General features: G+C 33.5%; 3 protein-coding genes across 4 annotated transcripts; 2 read left to right on the top strand and 1 right to left on the bottom strand.

Moving 5' to 3' along the window:
• The first annotated feature begins 289 nt into the window (after positions 1 to 289).
• On the top strand, positions 290 to 3158 carry LOC117933550 (rust resistance kinase Lr10-like). The gene is made up of 3 exons (XM_034854967.1): positions 290 to 1105; positions 1869 to 1895; positions 2025 to 3158. The coding sequence occupies exons 1-3, from the start codon at positions 448 to 450 to the stop codon at positions 3065 to 3067; spliced, it is 1728 nt and encodes a 575-aa protein (XP_034710858.1). The 5' UTR covers positions 290 to 447; the 3' UTR covers positions 3068 to 3158.
• A 3833-nt stretch (positions 3159 to 6991) lies between these two features.
• On the bottom strand, positions 6992 to 11144 carry LOC117933547 (probable LRR receptor-like serine/threonine-protein kinase At1g29720). Of its 2 annotated transcripts, XM_034854961.1 has the most exons (7): positions 10336 to 11144; positions 10195 to 10236; positions 10042 to 10071; positions 9936 to 9965; positions 9325 to 9414; positions 9170 to 9193; positions 6992 to 8309 (listed from the first exon to the last, which is right to left on the bottom strand). In XM_034854961.1, the coding sequence occupies exons 1-7, from the start codon at positions 11039 to 11041 to the stop codon at positions 7171 to 7173; spliced, it is 2061 nt and encodes a 686-aa protein (XP_034710852.1). In that variant the 5' UTR covers positions 11042 to 11144; the 3' UTR covers positions 6992 to 7170. The 2 variants fall into 2 exon arrangements, with proteins under 2 accessions (XP_034710852.1, XP_034710853.1); XM_034854962.1 differs by lacking the exon at positions 9936 to 9965 and having other exon boundaries at positions 10336 to 11143.
• Positions 11145 to 11449: 305 nt separating this feature from the next.
• On the top strand, positions 11450 to 13943 carry LOC117933549 (rust resistance kinase Lr10-like). Its single transcript, XM_034854965.1, has 3 exons — positions 11450 to 12240; positions 12456 to 12485; positions 12581 to 13943. Exons 1-3 carry the CDS (start codon positions 11550 to 11552, stop codon positions 13711 to 13713), a joined length of 1854 nt encoding a protein of 617 aa, XP_034710856.1. The 5' UTR covers positions 11450 to 11549; the 3' UTR covers positions 13714 to 13943.
• The last annotated feature ends 5485 nt before the right edge of the window (positions 13944 to 19428 follow it).

Genomic DNA, 19428 nt, shown 5'->3' with positions numbered 1-19428 from the left:
AAAAAAATATTTTCTCTTTGATGATATTATGAAAAATATTAAAGAAAATTAAATATTATTAAAATTAATTATAAAAAAAATATTTTAAAATTAAAATAAGTGAAATAAATTTAAATAATATATAAAAATAATTTATTAATTTTAAATTTATTATTTTTCATTTTTTTTCTTTATGATACTCGGCTTTCTTTTCCCTTTTTATTTATTTTTTTTTTTTTTTCTATTTTTCTATTTTCTCTCAGATTTTGTGTGAATCAAAGATACCTAAAGAGTCCCTTTGTTGAGGAAAGAAAAGTTATTCCATGCCTCCACTGTATCTGAGTGGAAATTTCCTTTTTCATTTTATTTTTCTTTCTCTGCACAATTAAGAGATTGAAGAGAGGGAGAACCCCGAGTCATAAGGCTTCTGCACAGGAGGTTAAGGAGCTCTACTCCCAACTCCAAAAGATGTGTAATTCCTTGAAAATGGCACTCTCTCTGTCTTCCTTCTTGTTTGTTAGCATCTTTGCAGAGGTTGATGAGTGCAAGGAATCAAGATGCGCTGTCCAAGGTCCATCCATTCGGTTCCCATTCTGGCTTAAAGACCACCAGCCAGACCACTGTGGCTACCCTGGGTTTAAGCTATCATGCTCAGAGAAGAATCAGACCATGCTACACCTCTCACACTCAGTAAAACTTTTGGTGAGAAAGATAGATTACAAATCTCAGGAAATTCTTGTTCATGATCAAGATGATTGCCGTCTAACACAGTTTTTAATCCTCAATTTATCGTCATCTCCTTTCCATTTTCTACAAGAAAAACAAGTAGACTACAGTCTATTTAATTGTTCATCAACTAAAACAGACTCAGAGTTTCAGCCAGTCCCGTGCCTTAGTGTCCCCGCTTACCCAGTTTATGCTGTTACTTCCTGGGATCTTATCCGTTACTTGAACCTATCTTCTTGCCTCAAGATTCACATCTCACTCCCATATCAAACGCTTGAGCCGGAAAATCTTTTTACTATGAATTGGGTGAAACCTATGTGCAAGAGCTGTGAAACAGAAGGCAAGAAATGCAGACTGAAGAAGAGTAGTAGCGAGGAACCTCACACAGAATGTATCAAAGGTACTATATTTTGTCAATATCCTGCTTTTGTTCACCTTTTAAGCAACTTTTTACTGAAACAATCAGTTTTCCATGTGTTTGTTATAGATCATACCGGCCAAAGAAATGTCATAAAAAAGATACTTGCAAGGAATTTTTTTATTGTTGTGTTTGGTTATTAGAAAATTTGAGTGGCATAAAAAAAAAATAAATAAATAAATAAAAAATAAAAAAATTAAAATTTATATTTAAAGTTAATAAATTAATTTTATTTATTACTTTATATCTATTTATTTTATATAATATCTATTACAAAAAATTAAGTAATTTGAAAATGCATAGATTTTTAATTAATTTTAATTTCTTTACATAAAAATGATTTTTCTCAACATTTTTTTGTTTTTCCAAAACCAAATAAGCATATGTTTTCTTTATATCTTGAAAACGTAGTGGAAATAGAAAATAGTAGTAGAAGGGAGGTAACATTTTCATTTTTTTTTTTTTTAGTATTTTAATTGTGGGGAAGAAATAAGGGAAAACAAAAATGCTATAAAATGTATACATTTTTAAATTCCTTAATCGATGATGATTGGATCTCAATGACGGGTCATGGAAAGAACAATCCAATGCCTAAAATCTAGAAGGGAGAAAATTAAAGCCAAATCACAACAACAATAACGGTAATAATAACAATAATAATATATAATAATAAATCTGAATTTTAATTGTTTTGTTGCTTAAATTCTATAAACATTAAAAACTAATAATTCAATGTCTTTTGCAGGTGCATCAAAAACACCAATGGTCACAGGTGATTCTCAACTCACTCCTATATTTCATCTAATTTGTCATGAGGACTAGGAAAATGAAAGTTTTCAACTTTGCCCTTTTCCCTTTTTAGTTTCTACGAAAGTACAATTTTTATTTTTCATTTATGCAGGTGTAACGCTTGGTTCAATTTTTCTTATGCTTGGAGTCATTACGCTCTATCACAAGTATAGCTCAAACAAATTAGAAAGAGAAAATCAAATGAAGATTGAAAAATTCTTGGAAGATTACATAGCCCTCAAGCCGTCAAGATATTCTTATGTTGATGTTAAGAAAATTACCAATCAATTTAAGGATAAATTAGGAGAAGGGGGTTATGGGATTGTGTATAAAGGAGAACTTTCTAACGAAGTTTTTGTTGCAGTCAAGATCCTTAAAAATTTCAAAGGAAACGGAGAAGAGTTTATCAATGAAGTCGAAACAATGGGTACAATCCACCATGTCAATGTGGTTCGCTTGGTTGGCTTTTGTGCTGATGGATTTAGGCGAGCTCTTATTTATGAGTACCTACCGAATGAGTCGCTAGAAAAGTTCATATTTTCAACAACCTTTAAAAACTATTCACTCAGTTGGGAAAAGCTTCAAAATATTGCTCTAGGTGTAGCAAAGGGAATTGAATATCTTCATCAAGGTTGTGATCAAAGAATCCTCCATTTTGATATCAAACCCCATAATATTTTGCTTGATCACAATTTTAATCCAAAAATATCTGACTTTGGCCTAGCTAAATTGTGTTCTAAGGAACAAAGTGCAGTTTCTATGACTACGGCAAGGGGAACCATGGGCTATATTGCTCCAGAAATGCTATCTAGGAATTTTGGGAATGTGTCCTATAAGTCAGATGTATATAGTTTTGGAATGTTATTACTTGAAATGGTAGGAGGAAGGAAGAATATTGATGTTACAGTCGAAAACAGTAGCCAAGCATACTTCCCAGAATGGATTTATAATCATTTGGATCAAGGAGAAGAATTGCATATTCGAATTGAGGAAGAAGGAGACACTCAAATAGCAAGGAAATTGACAATTGTGGGACTTTGGTGCATTCAGTGGTATCCTGTAGATCGTCCTACTATGAAACTTGTGGTTCAAATGTTGGAAGGAGAAGGAGAAAGCTTAACCATGCCTCCAAACCCCTTCACTTGCACCCGGTGAGAGCAAGCCTAAAAGATCTCTTGGATAAGAGTTCACAATTATTTGAGAATTTGAATGAATTAAAGAAAATATATCTATGGTTTTACTATTAGCTAGAGTGTGTAATGGGGATAAAAATAATGTAATTCTTCATTAAGTTAACTTTTCAATATTTATTGTGATTTTGGATCAATTTTTGTACAAGATGACATTGTTGCTTCTGCTGTTTGCATTGGGTTAAGGGTGGCTAAGATAGAACCTTAGTGCTGCACACTTCACAGAAAAAATTGTTGGCAGATTTGTGTGTGTGACAATTACGTACTATTGCCCATGGAAAGCGTTCCCTGAGTTTAGTATGATCCCTTATAATTCTTAGTTGTTCCATGTAAGGCCGACCATGATCTAGCTGCTACCCTAATTCTTGGAGGGGAAGGGAGAAAGCCTTATATCCAGCTCAAAGAATTTGAGATGTATGTAGACCTTTCAAATTTTGAATTGTAATGTTTTTCTTCTTTTTGAAAAAAAAAAAAAAAATCTTGAATCAATTTAAGGTAGTTAGCTTAACTACTAGCTACATATTCTGGTTTCATTAGTTTGGATCACTCATTTATTCAACTCTTGGGCTCGACATGTGAAATCCATGGAGTCGTCATTGACCTTTCGGTCTAGGGTGACACTAATGAATTCTCAACCCATTGGAACTAACAAAAATATCTTGAGGAAAAAAAATTTCTGACATAAATATGTTAATAGCTTACTTGCCATGACACTTACTATTGAATAAATGCATGAAACCAATTCACTTTTGGTAGTGAGGTACAAGTCCATGTCCCTAGTTTTTATTTCATTTTATTTTTTATTAGACTTAGGCCTTTCATAAATACATACATGTACATATTTAAACAAGGTTTTATTGGAAATTTAATTAAAAATTAAAATTAATTTACTGAGCAAGATGTCTGAGGCCTCAACAGCTCTTTATGAGCTGTTGAGTCCTGATATAAAATGAGCAATTCCCCATATAAATTTAGCAGCAGTATTTTCCCCATGATTGCTTTCAAGTTCGACAAAACCATCTTGGTCAATGATTCAGAAACCCTAATCTGCAATATTGTTGAGATATTTGTGATATTATCTTTTTAATTAATTGTGAATAATCGTTCTTCTTTGCAGTTCTTTTCCTGCTGGAAAGCAATAGCTTATCATGGCCTCATTGTGCACTGATCCCATCTATTGAGTTTGTCTGCCATGAAAATAAAAAGAATGTTCAATAGAGATAACTGTTGGAAGAGAATTAAAAGAAATCCATTATAACATTCATCATTCATTCTCACCTATTATACAAGCCCTTCTTTATAAATATTCATATCTAACAATTACTTGTAAATATAAGCTTTTATAAAAAATCGAATAGGACTAGGAATATTAATCAAGGACGTGGGTTAGTTAGATCCACACCTACCCTTCCCAAGCATCCTAACATAGTTGAAGATGGGATTAATCATGATGAGAATGAGGTGATGAAATTTTCTAAATTCGACCCTTAGAGATTACCTACAACTACCCATGGCAAGTGTCCTTTCTTATGTGATAATCCCTTATAATGCTTAGTTGTTCCACACATAATGCTAGCCATGATCTAACTGTGACCTTAATTCTTGGAGTGGAAGGGGAAAACCCTCATATCGAGCTCAAAGAATTTGAGATAGTATGTAGGGCCTTCCAAGATTTGAATTCTAATGTATTCTTTATCTTGAATCAATTTAAGGTGCTGGTAGTTAGCTTAACTACAAACTAGCTACATTTTGGTTTCGTTAGTTTGGGTCATTCACTTATTCAGCTCTCGGGCTTGACATGTTGAAATCCGTGGTGTAATTGACCTTTGGGTTCAGGGTGCCTCACTAATGAATTAATCTCAACCATTTGGAATTAACGAAAGTAACTTAGAGGAAAAAATTCTCTCTCACATAAACATGTTGCTAGCTTCCTTGCCATGCCACTCATTGTCGAATAAATGCATGAAACCAATTCAATTTTGATGGTGAGGTGCGAGTCCATTTCTCAAGATTTCATTTCATTTTATTGTTCATTAGATTTAGACAAACCCTATCTTTGACAACAACTAGTTTAAATTGAAGCTCGTAGTTAAACCCTTAACTTAAAAAACGAACACAATTAATATTTTACATACTTCGCCTAAACAAAGATCGATAAACATATTCAAGAATTTGAGAGTGGAGATCTCCCTACTGAATCACAGTATAGATGATCCTCACCCAATATCGACTGAGAAAATGTTAAGGTTTTAGAAGCATTTATAATTGTTCTTTGCTTATTAAGGGATGAGGCCGCCTACTTGCCCAATATAACTCAGTCCAGCTCGATATGGATCATGTTAAGTATGGTGACTTGTGTGCTTGATCTTTACTGGTTCTCATCTTCATGTTCCCTCTCGGCTGGTGCCCTACTTTACTGCAACATACCAGTTGATGGCATGTGCGAATGTGCTTGCGCACAATGGTTGTGACAGTGGCAGCTGGGTATTTTAATAATAGTAGTGGTTTTTGTTATTTATCTCAAAAAATTAATTTTCTGAGCAAGATGTATGAGCCTCATCAGCTCTTTATGAAATATTTATTAAACAAAAAATATTTTTGATCTGAAATGGTTAAATGGCCAGTTAGGAAAAGGATATGAAAGAGAAATGTCCATTAAAAACAAGTTCACTAATGATATCAAGAAGGGTTCATTATTTTTCATTAGAGGGAGATTATCTACAGAAAATGCTGAAGTAAACTTCATTGGCTTTATGCAAACTCTAGAAAGAGAAACTAATAAGGATCGTTCCATTGCTTCTTGCCTTTTTTCTTTGGGGTTCTCCCTTTCCTGAAAAGACTCCATTTTCCTTACTCCACTTTACCTTTGAACACGGTTTCGATTTTCAGTTTCTCAAAACTATGTCCCTAGAGTTAAAATAAAATGCAGTGCAGTATTTGCTTTCGTAGTCCCAACTGACCCATGGGCTAGGCTGGGCTGGGCTGGGCTAGGCAGGGCATGGCTAGCTAGCTTGGATTTAACCTAGCCCAGGCCTTTTGAGGCCTAGTATGAGGGCCTGATTTAATTTGGCCGAGGAAGGAATTTTGTGAACAAATATTGAATAAGTGTATTATTGCTTATTTTATCCTTTGTTGAAATATGTTCTATTAGCATTTCTTTGAGTAGTTTTGATCTTTTTTTTTTTTTTTTAATTTCTATCTAATAATATTTTGTTAGTTTATGATATTTTCATCTCCTTATTCATGACTAGTTAGGTTCTAGCAAGTTATGTACACTCACTCAGATTTGTGCAGTAATTGTTGTTCAAATTGCAGCTCAAATTGTTCACCCTACACTTTCTTGCACTTGAATGTTCAAACATGGGAAAGACTAGTTTGAGCAGTACTCAAGTTCAACTCAATTAAGGAAACGTTCTATTAGCTAGGGTCTGTTGATTCAATACTCCATTGTGTTTCCTTTTTCTTTCATTTTTTAAGTGGTCAAACGTACCCAATGATTTCAATCCAATCCCAAGAAATTAAAGCATTCCACTTTGTTTTGAATGGAATGGATTTGATGAATATTATCTATGTGAACAAATTAAATTACGTAAAATAAAAGGCAAATACTTAATGATAGTTCCCATGTTTTCCATGTTGATCGGTTTGGTATGAATTGTTTTTCTTTGTAACCACACTAACTTGATTAAAAAAAAATTGAACCCATGGGGAGGCACTAGTTAAATTGAAGCATTGTGTTTTAGAGGGAGCTTATCATTAATGGTCGTACATTCACATCTTCGATTAATAAAAAGGATCGATGCAATTGGCTTCTTGAGTTTTTTAACCCTAAGTGCCCTAATGGTAACGGAGAATAGACTACTCAAACCATTGCCAACATTAGACTATATACTTTATAAATCTATCAAGAGATGGAACTTAATTGCTTCCAAGATAGCAAGCTAGTGCATCTCAGAATGGAACATCACAATATTACATAGATATGCGTCTTAAAAGGGATCAATAACCCTAAGTCATTCAAACATATACTATTACAAGACAAGATAGGCAAGTGCATGTAGTAAAAAATTACCTTCCATCTAAACTAATTGTATCCATGGCATTACATGAAGAAATTGGTTGTACTCCTTTTGGATTGTTTATTTGATTCTCGATTAACATTTCCTCACAGGATAAAGTAGGTTTGGGAGGCATTTGCAAGAGTTCGACTTCACCTTCTAGCATCTCTAATGCTTTGCCCATTGAAGGACGATCTGTAGGCTTCAATTGTATGCACCATAGTGCAACTAATACCATTTTCTTCACTGATTTCTTTTCATCCTCAGTAGCATCTCCCATTTCCATGTTTTCTCCTCTATTATATTTATCATGAACCCATGATGGAAAGTATATTTGACTTGAGTGCTCAGCAAATGCTTGAACATTCTTCCTTCTTCCAACCATTTCCATTAACAACATTCCGAAACTATAAACATCAGCTTTATAAGAGATGCCTCCGATATTTTTGTAGAACAATTCCGGAGCAATATATCCCAATGTTCCTCGTGCTGCAGTGAGAGACACAATACTTTCATTTGTTGAATATAATTTTGCAAGGCCAAAGTCCGAAACTTTTGGTGTAAAGTCTTCATCAAGAAGAATGTTATGTGGCTTGATATCAAAGTGTAGAATTTGCATGTCACAACCACAATGCAAATATTCAATTCCTCTAGCGATGCCTAATGCAATCTTATACAACATCTCCCAACTCAAATAAACTGAATTTTCTCTTTCAAGAAAGATATACTTATCAAGGGACCCATTAGGCATGAAGTCATATATAAGAGCCCATTTTGATCCATTTGCACAAAATCCAATGAGTCGAACCACATTCATATGATGAATCCTTCCGATAGTAGCAACTTCATTGATGAAATCTTCTCCATTAGCTTTAGAGGTGGCCAACACTTTTACAGCTACAATGCTACCACTTTGAAGTTTTCCTTTGTATACAGAGCCAAAACCTCCTTTTCCTAGTGAAGTCTTGAAATTATCAGTCATCTTCTTTATCTCTGAATATGAGTACCTAATTGGCTGCAGATTTTTGTGATTTTGCAGGAATTCTTCAATACTATCATCTAATGATAAGTGTCTCCGACGAAACTTGTAGATTAAGTAGGCAATGAGACACAATATTCCCAATGCAGATCTTCCTCCTATGGTTATCTCTAAACACAAATCAAATGTTAGAATTGTTACATATATTTAAAATAAATGAGTTGACCATTATAAGCAAAGTTCACAATTTTATGCATTCGACTACAAAATCCACTAAGTAAATCATTATATGATAACCTTGTGAAAGAATCCACATAAGATAGCTACTATAGTAATCACTTATTCACCTAAAAATGAGGTGTTGGGAAATTAACACTCAATGCAATCATTTAACTTTGTTGCTTGGAAGTCTTGCTTGATTGAAGAAATGGGTGAGTGTGGTGAAAGAAATCAATTTCTTTGGTTGCACAGGACTGGTAGTGGATTTGGGGGCATCAATTCCAATTCCTATTTTAATTTATTTATTTATTCATTAAATTTAAATTGAGAATATCCAAATTCAAAAAAAAAAAATTATATATATGCACAACTAAAATATATATTTGAATTTATGGAAGTGGAAATACAACTCGCTTCCATTTTTGTACAAACAAAATGTAAAGAATTCATTAGTTCAAGGGAACAAATTTGGGAATCAAGACCTACAACCGATGTCATAGTGTAAGAAAAATAAATTAGAAATGTTCAGAAAAAAAAATTAAAAAAAAAAACAAATGAGAGTAATTTGTAAAAATTTTCTTATATTTGGTTCTTCATGAAAAAATTAAAATTATTAAGGAATACACTTTCATTCAAGTTTCCTCACATCTTGTAGAGGTAAATATTAAGGAAATTACTTTAACATTTCCTTGGTACTTAACTTCTTTTTTTTATTTATCCTTTTCCTTAAGGATTTCCATATCCAAAAGCATAATCATGTTATTTCCATTTTTATAAGGAACTAATAATTGAGAATTATAGGAAACCTTACCAATGTTGTGCAGAATCCATCTCCCTATAAAATAAATAAACTAAATTAATATACTATTAGAGTTATTATAATAATATTACTATCACTAACAGTGACGGAATTATATCCAAAACTAAAAATATATAACACAATAAAAGGAACTCTTAAAATCATACCTTTCTCTAGAACATCAGGATCGAAATAGTAGGAACGGTAGGGATAGTAGGAATAGTAGAGTTCCATGGAAGCCTTGGGGTGATAAAGGCCTGGAAAAAAATTTCCAAGGATGATATCAATTGAGTTACGAAACCAAGAAAATAATGTTAGTTATAGAATATTTGTAATAGTAGTTTGCAAGAAAACCAATTATTCACATTCGAACATGTATGAAAAAGAAAAAAAAAAATCTAGTTATTAAATAAATTGCACAATCAAATTTCCATAATATTAGTAATTTCCTAAAATTGCATATCATTTAAAAAAAAAATTGTAATCTCCTCAATTTTTGTTCTCATTCAGAATGGGGGAAAGGAAAGGGAGTGAGGAGATTTCTAATGGAGATAACAAGCTAGCTCAAGGGTACAGAAAACCAAGTTGTCTTGGTTGCATATAATTGGAGCTCCTGAATGAAAAATAATAATTTATTTAAAAAAAGATAAAGATATTAGATTCCTTAGAAGGTAATATTAATTAGGAGTCAGAATTTTATGGCTTACAAGAGAGCTTCAAGTAAGGCCTTGTCTTATTTTACACAACTAAATGATTGAAACTAGTACGTAAGTCTGACCTTGCATGTGAAAGAGCCTCTTCAACTTCACTGTCAATAAGAGAAAATGTTGAATATTATTATAAGTAAAAATAGTGACTATAAAATTATTTAAGGATAGTCTTACCATGTCCGTCAAACAAACTCCACAAGTTCCCTGTCAATAAGAGAAAATGTTGAATTAAAAATTATTATTATTATAAAACATGGGGACAATTGATTTAGAAGTGAAAATAGTGACAATAAAAACCCAATTTATTGAGATCTGGAAGAGCCTTACCCAGAAGATACAACAGACTGTAATAAGCAAACATCAGAAACCCTGCAAATAAAATCAAAGAAGTAGAAATAGTTATACATTTGAACTGCAAAATATCTTTCTCCGAAATTGCATCTGAGTATTGACTTCTTTCTTTCTTACCTAAAATTTTTTGCCCGACTTGCCCGTGGAATGAGTAGTCGCTGCAGTTGACGGGCGAATATGAAAGCTCAAGCCCCATAAGCAGATTTTCTTGCAAATTTGACATTGAACGATTACTGGGCTCTGAAACCCCCTTCCATATTTGAGTAATAACAGTCAACCCAATGGTGCATGAATACTGAATATTGTCCCTCACCTTCAGGGAGTCCCCCACCAGTGCATAAGCATATGTTTCCGAAGAAAATGAACTGCCATTGTTGCTGTCGCAAGGAGTGATTTGAACGTAGTTATCAGCGTTGATTGGCCTTGTGCAGTTCATGAAAACTACAGAATTGAATTCTCTATGCGTATCATATGGACATGAAATTTCACTCAATCTCAAGGAATAGTGAGGATAGGAGAAACAGTGGCCCTTTCTTACTCCAGGAGTCACTATCCGAACCGTACGGCTATGGTAGTTGATCTGGGTAACATAGTATTTCCCATATAAGATTGTATGGTTGTTTTCGCAAACCAATTCAAATCCAGGATCAGGGATACGACGACAACTGGATGGATCATGTTTTAATCGAAAAGGATACCTGATTGGAATATCTCCACAAGAAGAGTTGCATGCCTGATTTTCGGTAGAAGCACAGATTGAAAAGAAGTAGAAATGGAGTAGTAGAAGGCCTAATGCCACTAGTTTTGTTTCTCTCATCATCATATACTTTGAGAAAGGAAAGAGAGGATGGGGGACTGATTGTAACTGACTGTACTAAGCTTTATAGGAAGATATTCAATTGCTAAAAGCCTCCACCAAGTTATAGCTGTCAATTAACCTGCTCTATTGGCCATTATATTAGATTTTAGGCTTTTGAATCAAATAAGTGGGTTAGATATCTGAGTTTTGGTTAATTAAAAGTATGAGAGCTCTACTTAGCAAGAGGTATCAAGTTATGATAAAGTACTTTTTCTGTGAATTCATTTATGTAAAAGATTTAATTTTTGTATTTCTATTTATTAAAAAAAAAAAAAAACAGCCATCCCTTTTCAAGTATATTATTAATGCACACTGCATGTATAATACGTACCTTGCTGTCATATTAATTTGAGCTTTATATTACTGAATCTATGGTGGTGCGAGTCATTATATTTCCTTGAAACAATCATCAGTTGCCAAGGCACCAAAGCATTGAAATCCCAAGTGCAGAAGGTCTGCGCAATCTTCATAGATGAGTACTCCCTTGAAAATTGTTGTCCTTTTACATTTTTTCTTGCTTGTAGTTGAAATTGATGCAGAGAATGGAGTGAGCCAAGATCAGTGCACGGTACCAGCTAAATGCAGCCCTCAGGGTCCGCCCATTCGGTTCCCATTCAGGCTTAAAGGCCATCCAAAGAACTGCGGATGTCCGGGGTTTGAGTTGTCATGCACCGGAACTACTAATCAGACCATGCTAGAGCTGCCATTTCCAGCAAAGCTCCCAGTGGAGGAGATAAATTACACAACTCGGGAAATTCGCGTCCATTATGAGGATTCTTGCCTTCCTCCGCAGCTTATGCTCCGTTTGGCTTACACTCCCTTCAAATTAGTGGATGAGGTTCCTGATGTTGAGCTCTACACCTTCTTCAGTTGTTCATCAGATAAATCAGAATCTCTGACTCAATACACTTGCCATATTTTTGGTGGTACCACAATTTATGCGGTGCGTTCCGATGATGATCTTGGTGACTTGGATCTATACTCATGCCAAAGGATCGACAGTGTCGTCATACTACAAAATAATTGGGAAAATGCCTTTCATTTGAACTGGACAAACACAATATGTGGGGACTTCGAAGCAGAAGATGGGAAATGCAGGCCCAAAAGTAATAGCATGAAACATGAAACAGAATGCATCCACAAACCCCGCAAACCAGAAAAAGGTATCCTACTCATTACCTTTCACGCGAAAACATACTCATTCGAGTTTAGCTTCTGGAAATTTTGAAAATTTGGCTTTTGTTGTAGACAATTATCTAATTTCAAAATCTAAAAAATGGAGAAAATAATTCATTACATACATAAAAGCCAAGAACTTCATTGATTTACTTATTCCTAAGTACAATAATTAAACTAATAACTTTATTATCTTTTACAGATGCACCAAGAATACCGGAGCTGGTTGCAGGTGAAGTTTTATATTACTTTTTTTTCCCTTTCTTTTCCCTTTTTATTGGGACTAAAAAGGGATGAATGTTTGCAACTTGGTGTTTCTAAATGCAGGAATAATCCTTGGTTTCCTTTTTCTTGGGTCAATAGCATTTGCACTCTACCATGTTTATAGCTTAGACAAATCACAAAGAGAAAATAGAAAGAAGATCGAAAAGTTTTTGGAAGATTATAGAGCTCTCAAGCCCTCGAGGTACTCATACGCTGATATTAAGAAGATCACCCACCAGTTCAAGGATAAACTAGGCCAAGGAGCTTATGGAACCGTGTATAAAGGAAAACTTTCAAATGAAGTTTTTGTTGCAGTAAAGATTCTCAATGACTCTAAGGGAAATGGGGATGAGTTTATCAATGAAGTGGCAACAATGGGCACAATCCACCATGTCCACGTGGTTCACTTAGTTGGGTTTTGTGCAGATAGATTTAAACGAGCTCTCATCTATGAGTTCTTACCGAATGAGTCTCTAGAGAAGTTCATATTTCCAAAAAATGGCAAGAATCATTCACTTGGTTGGTTGAAGCTTCAAGATATTGCTTTAGGCATAGCCAAAGGAATTGAGTATCTTCACCAAGGATGTGATAAAAGAATTCTCCATTTTGATATTAAACCTCATAATATTTTGCTAGATCACAACTTTAATCCTAAGATCTCTGATTTTGGTCTAGCCAAATTGTGTTCCAAAGAGCAGAGTGTAGTTTCTATGACTACAGCTAGAGGGACGATTGGCTATATTGCACCAGAAGTGTTATCTAGGAATTTTGGGAATATAACCTATAAATCAGATGTTTATAGCTTTGGAATGTTGTTACTTGAAATGGTTGGAGGAAGAAAAAATATTGATGTTACAATGGAGAAAACCGGACAAGTATATTTTCCAGAATGGGTCTACAATCATTTAGATCAAGGGGAAGAGTTACATATCCGAATCGAGGAAGAAGGAGATGCAAAAATAGCAAAGAAACTAACAATTGTGGGACTTTGGTGCATTCAATGGTACCCAATAGATCGTCCTTCAATGAAAGTTGTAGTTCAAATGTTGGAAAGAGAAGACAATTTAATCATGCCTCCTAATCCTTTTACTGCTACAGATCGAAATATGGTCAAAGATCGAATGAGAATAAATACAAGCAAGCCACCAAGACCTCTTCCTGAAAAAGAGTTGGAAGTTATCACAGAATTAGAGTGAATGGAGAAGTTGGTCGATTTATTATTATGATTTGTATTTTCAATCTAGGAAGATGATTCTTAAAATAAATTCCAAAAATAATTAGGACTTATTATCAAAAAGTAATTAGTAATTGCTTTGTGTCTTTGTATTATGATGTCTTGTAAGATGTAGTATATAATAAATTACTTTGTGTTTTTGTGTAATGATGTCTTGGAAGATGAGATATATAATAAATTGCTTACCAAGGATGATGAAATGATGTTTTGATTGGAAGCATTGTGTTAGTAAGGAGAAGGATGAACCATCTTAGTTTTCTTATGATTGTACTCTTATTCTTCTCCCTTTAACCTCATGTAAATCCATAATTCTTCTCTTTGTGGTATAATGTATTATCAAGATCCCAATATATATAAAGTGGATAGCAGTTCATCTTCATGTGAGCTTTTCAAACTATTTTCCTCTTTATTTCTCGTAGTATATAATTTAAGTGTCACATGATAGTTTGATAGACTTAATGAGTGGGTGAATATGTATGTTCGAATTTTATACTTTTCACCATTGTTAGAACAATCAAATAAATTGTAGAATGTGTAAGAGGGACACAATCTACAGAACAAAGTTTTTTCAAACTTGCAAGAAGCGTTTTTTCCAACTGAGTAAAAAGTATACAAAGGTTTCTTATTTCCCACTTCAAAAGGGAAAATATGTATGTCATGAACATAATAAGTACAGTTTAAGTTTATGATTAATCCAACTGTGATCAATCTTTGTAAAAATTTAGGTTTAAGCTTCAGAGAAATTTCACCATCACGTGAATAGAAAAAGTACATCCACCAACTATAGGAAGGATATTCAAGTCTTAAGGATAAATCTACGTTAGCTTTAAAAAATGCTTCCAAAGTTCGTAACTGCACTTGCTTTAATCTGGATATAAATTAGTGAACAATCATATAAATGTAGCAAGCACTTCGTTTGCCATGATTGCTCCGGCTTTCATTGCCAAGTTAAACTACACCATTATGAATATATAGGAAAATGCTAAGATATGGTAGTGATATCTATGGAACAAGAGATCCAAACTGTTGAAACATGTATGATGAGATCTAAATCATTGAACAAAAGTTCAAATGAATGAGACCAATTAAAGTTCAAAAATACACATAAATGAGGTTAAAATACAAATAATGAGATCAAAAATCGTATATGTAACATCATCTGAGTTATGATATCTTTTCGATATATACCAAAAAGCCGCCTTCAATCATGTAGTATAAAAGACGTTCTTCAACTTGGAATACGCAACAAAACCATAACCCTAATATGCAATTCTTTTAAATGGTAAGATTTATGGTGACATTTAGTTGCTTTGCAATTCTTTTCCCGCTGGAAAGCAATAATGTACTGATCCCATGTATAAAGTTTGTCTCCCATGAATATAACAAGAACGATCAACTTTGCATAGTCCCGACAAATTAACATCAATCAAGCAAAACAGGACCATGGTGCAATCACTAAGACCTTCAATAATTAAAGGTCTCAATGATTTGCTAGTGGAAAGCGTACAAGTGGACAACTTATGCCTTCCATGGGAGATATTCCATGTCTTTTTCCCAGGTGATGAAACTGGAAATGGAAGTGAAATTAACGATAGATGATGAAATATAACAATTATTTTTTAGCTATCATTCACTTTGAAAGTGAGTGAATTATTTAAAAAAAAACAATTAGATAGTCTTCCATTAAAGAAAGTTGATATCAAACCTTTATTTAATACTCTATCTTAACTTCAAAATTTTAATTATAAAAATAAAATTAATTAAATAAAAATTTTATTTATAATTTAGGTTTTATTTTATATAGCAAAGACTTTATTTTAAAAGACGTTCAATTTCAATTTTAAAAAAGATGTATTAGAAGCGGATTTTCACTTTTATGACCTAAGTTTAGTTGTTAGGAAAAAAAAATACACTCAGGACAAAAAAGAAAGACCAAAAAAAACCGAAAACGAAAATGGAAAAAGGTAGCTGGTTATATTGGGGTTTGAAGTAATATCCTTGAGCTTTAGCACCACCAAATTTGATCCAAAATCCATAAATTGTTAGATATGGGACCAAAGAATCCAATCAAGGCCATCACTAAATATTCTATGTGCTATGTTGGCCATGATTGAGCTAAATCTTACTCTGCAGATTATTTCCTTTGGGATCACAACCATTTTTCACAATTCTACCTTTAGAATAGCTCCACGTACTGATTCCATGTACAAAGCATATGTTTGCCAAGAATTTAAAACATGTTCAATCATAACCTCAGAGTGCTATCAAGACTAATTATCGAGCACCCCACAAAGCTTTGCTTTTGGTACAACCACTACTTTGTATTAGTCAAGCTTATCTAGTTCTTTCAGGAAAACCCATGGTATGGTCACGAACCGCTAAATAATTAATACTTTTCATGCTATTGAAAGTAACCGTGTCTCTTGTTCTATAGAAAAAGAACGAATTTTTCAGATAAAGCAACCTTTTATTTAACAAGTCATTCAATTCAACTCCATTATAGAGATTCCATAGCCCTTCCCACTGAAAAGTTGTTCCACTCCCTTTCCCCTTTAGAAAAAGATAAAGATAAGCTTTAAATGAAATTCAGTCAATAATTATGTGAAGCAAAGACTGATACTAGCTAATTGGCCATGGTATTTATTGCTGAACATAAGAAATGTACAAGGAGTTGACAAATCCAATTCAATATTGCTTGTTTACGTACCCAATCCATATATAAATTTGTAACTATACATAAGATGGACAATGCAAGTTTAAAGATAAATCTAACTTTAGCTTAATGTTTCCAAGGTCATAACTGGACTTGCTTTAGTCCTAATATAAAATGAGCAATTCCATAAATTTAGCAGCAGTATTTTGCCCATGATTGCTTTCGAGTTCGACACTGCATCACTATTATGAATATAAGATGTTCTTCAATTTGGGATAAGCATCAAAACCATCTTGACCAATAATTCAGAAACCCTCATCTGCAATATTGTTAAGATATTTGTGATATTATCTTTCTAATTGTGAATGATTGTTCTTTTTTGCAGTTCTTTTCCTACTGAAAAGCAATAGCTTTTCATGGCCTCATAGTGCTGATCCAATGCATGAAGTTTGTCTGCCAGGAAAATGAAAAGAATATTCAACTTTGCATAACTTCATATCAATGAAGCAAAACAGGAGCATGGTACAATCACCAACACCTTTAATAATTGAAAGTATCCATGATATAAAGTTGAACAATCAGCTAGTGGGCATACTGTGCCTTTGTCTTTTTCCCAGGTGATGAAACTGGAAATGGAAGTGAAATTAGCAGTCGATCATGAATCAAAAACAATCTTTAATCACTAGGTTACTCAAGCTCTCCATGATAGAGATTTCTTTATATTTTTCCACTGAAGAGGTGTTTCAATCCTTTTTCCCCTTTTCATAGAAGATGAGCTTTAAAAAAATATCGCATACAGTGTTTCGATAGAATTAAAAATCAGTCAATTATTTGAAGAAAAGGCCATGCTGAACAAAGAAAATGTATAAGGAGATGATGAATTAAGCAAACCTCATTTGTTATAAAATAAATAAATAAAAATAGGGAGGCTACTGAGGCATTTGCAAGAGTCGAGTGCCTCAGAATAATGTCTGGTACATTGCAAATGGAAGGACTGCTTATGGGCTTCATCGGTATATAGGGTTGGACCTCAGCCCAGCGAGCCCAAGTCAGTCGAGCCCAATATCATCCGATTGATCGAATCTTCAAGCTTGCTCTTGGCTGCTAAATCATGGTAGCCAATAAAATATGCAAATGTATATTGTGTTGTTAAGGTGGCTGCCCAGTGTTTCAACAGTAGTGGTGGTGATGGCTGGTAGAGAACTTTAATGATATTGAAACTTCTGCAAATGTCTTCTAAGTCCTTCCTATATACAACAGTATTGTATGTTTCCATATATGTATGCAATAGTCTAATGTTTTATCTTGATTCACTTACTTGGCATCCTCGAAGCAACTATACATGTAATAACATATCTCTATAGAAGATTGAGTAACATTCTAGCTCCCTTGCCCTTGAAAGTTCATAAATAATATTTTGCATTTGCCTTGTAGATGTTATGATATATCTACTTGCAAGCTTCATATTGTAACTCTATATAACATATGGTTGATTGGCTTAGATGTAATGATTTATATTCACATTGTAATATCGATCAAGTTATGTTTAAAAAATTGGAATAGAGAATGGGAACGAAAAATCTACTCCACTTCTCATTGAATATTAATGTGTTTGACCTATTCTTTATAACGATGATAGAAATTAAAATCTAACGCATGCTCATAGGAGCTAAATTTCAATCTTATCAAGATTTTGATTTCTCTTTTACATGATATTATGATTTACTTTCATTATATATTATCTTATTCATTTTCTTATTCCCACACAAAATTGAAAATATGTATTTAAATCTTAAAACCTTGTATTAATCAACCCACCAACCAAAGTCTAGTAGAGTGGTACTCTTCTTAAAACAAATGGCATAGCAACGGTGACTATTTCACTCCTCAATTGTTTCAAGGAAAAAAAAATCTCCTTCCTTGATAAAAATAAATAAAAGGAAAAAGGAAACTATAGCTACATCACCAATTTTTATCCACCATCCAAAATGGCGTCTTTGCTCTCATTAAATATATATACATCATTAAGATTCCCAGCACCATCACTAGCTCTCCTCCTTTTGTAGAAACAATGTAATTTTGGTTCTCAATGATCAAAACCTTAAATTATGTAAGGGCTTCCCACTCAATGTTGTCAATACATGGGCTTCAGGAAACCACCATCTGAACAGTACTCGTGTCATCATTATCTCATATGCCAAGGTCCAATCATGGAAACCCAAAAGTCTTTAGCACTCGTTATGCACTTAATGTGCATTAAAAGCAAGCATCATGGCACCCTTAGCTCATGCATCCTTGTGATTCACAATGTCTTCATATGGGTAATCCAATTGCTCCCATAATAGGAGAAAAAAAACCTATAAAAGGAGCATAAAAAGATAAGAAAAAGGGGCATTCGTTTAGCACTAATTTTATAACAAGTTAGTCGATATCTCCATACAAACTTAAGAATGGAGCCCTAGTAGCCTACAAAGGACTCTGCACTTACACGTTTGTTCTTTTATGGGTCCTAAGAAGTGATTGTAAGCAAATAAAACGATAGAACACAAACAAAAAAAATGTCATCCATGGAAGCATATCACAAGACATCATGGTGTCTATCTTTAGTATATCCATTGTTATCAACCTCTATTAACACCAATCCAAATCATAGGAAATATATAACCAGCTCAAGGTCTCACCCATACGTTAAAGTCACTAAAAACTTTAACATAAGTTAAATATTTTCTCAAGATTGATAATTCATACAATATAGCAACTTTATAAGGTCATGACTATCCAATAGTCAATGGTATTATTTATCATGAGTCTTGTTTAATGTGTAACCATACACATTAATATAATCACCATGGAAACCTCATCCTAATGACTAAGAACAGTCATCTCTCTTAAATTAGGAGATACCACTTCAATCTCAAATAAATTGTCTAAGTTTATGAACTAATTAATCATCTACTTACAAAAAACTCATAACTTAAATATTTCATATAGGTGTTGATCTACCCTAATCATATATAATATAAG

Source organism: Vitis riparia, chromosome 16 (genome assembly GCF_004353265.1).
Source record: "Vitis riparia cultivar Riparia Gloire de Montpellier isolate 1030 chromosome 16, EGFV_Vit.rip_1.0, whole genome shotgun sequence".
Classification (NCBI taxonomy): Eukaryota; Viridiplantae; Streptophyta; class Magnoliopsida; order Vitales; family Vitaceae; genus Vitis; species Vitis riparia.
The sequence above is the reverse complement of the archived record's forward strand: the minus strand, read 5'-3'. Positions and strand labels throughout refer to the sequence as shown.

Excerpts from the sequence above, each read along its gene's own strand:
- LOC117933550 (XM_034854967.1), top strand. The coding sequence starts at position 448 with ATGTGTAATTCCTTGAAAATGGCACTCTCTCTGTCTTCCTTCTTGTTT. Across the intron at positions 1,106-1,868 it reads TCACACAGAATGTATCAAAG|GTGCATCAAAAACACCAATG; the intron begins GTACTATATTTT and ends TGTCTTTTGCAG. Across the intron at positions 1,896-2,024 it reads AAAAACACCAATGGTCACAG|GTGTAACGCTTGGTTCAATT; the intron begins GTGATTCTCAAC and ends TCATTTATGCAG.
- LOC117933547 (XM_034854961.1), bottom strand. The coding sequence starts at position 11,041 with ATGATGATGAGAGAAACAAAACTAGTGGCATTAGGCCTTCTACTACTC. Across the intron at positions 10,072-10,194 it reads CAGTCTGTTGTATCTTCTGG|GGAACTTGTGGAGTTTGTTT; the intron begins GTAAGGCTCTTC and ends TCTTATTGACAG. Across the intron at positions 8,310-9,169 it reads ATGGATTCTGCACAACATTG|AGATAACCATAGGAGGAAGA; the intron begins GTAAGGTTTCCT and ends ATTTGTGTTTAG.
- LOC117933549 (XM_034854965.1), top strand. The coding sequence starts at position 11,550 with ATGAGTACTCCCTTGAAAATTGTTGTCCTTTTACATTTTTTCTTGCTT. Across the intron at positions 12,241-12,455 it reads ACCCCGCAAACCAGAAAAAG|ATGCACCAAGAATACCGGAG; the intron begins GTATCCTACTCA and ends TATCTTTTACAG. Across the intron at positions 12,486-12,580 it reads AATACCGGAGCTGGTTGCAG|GAATAATCCTTGGTTTCCTT; the intron begins GTGAAGTTTTAT and ends TTCTAAATGCAG.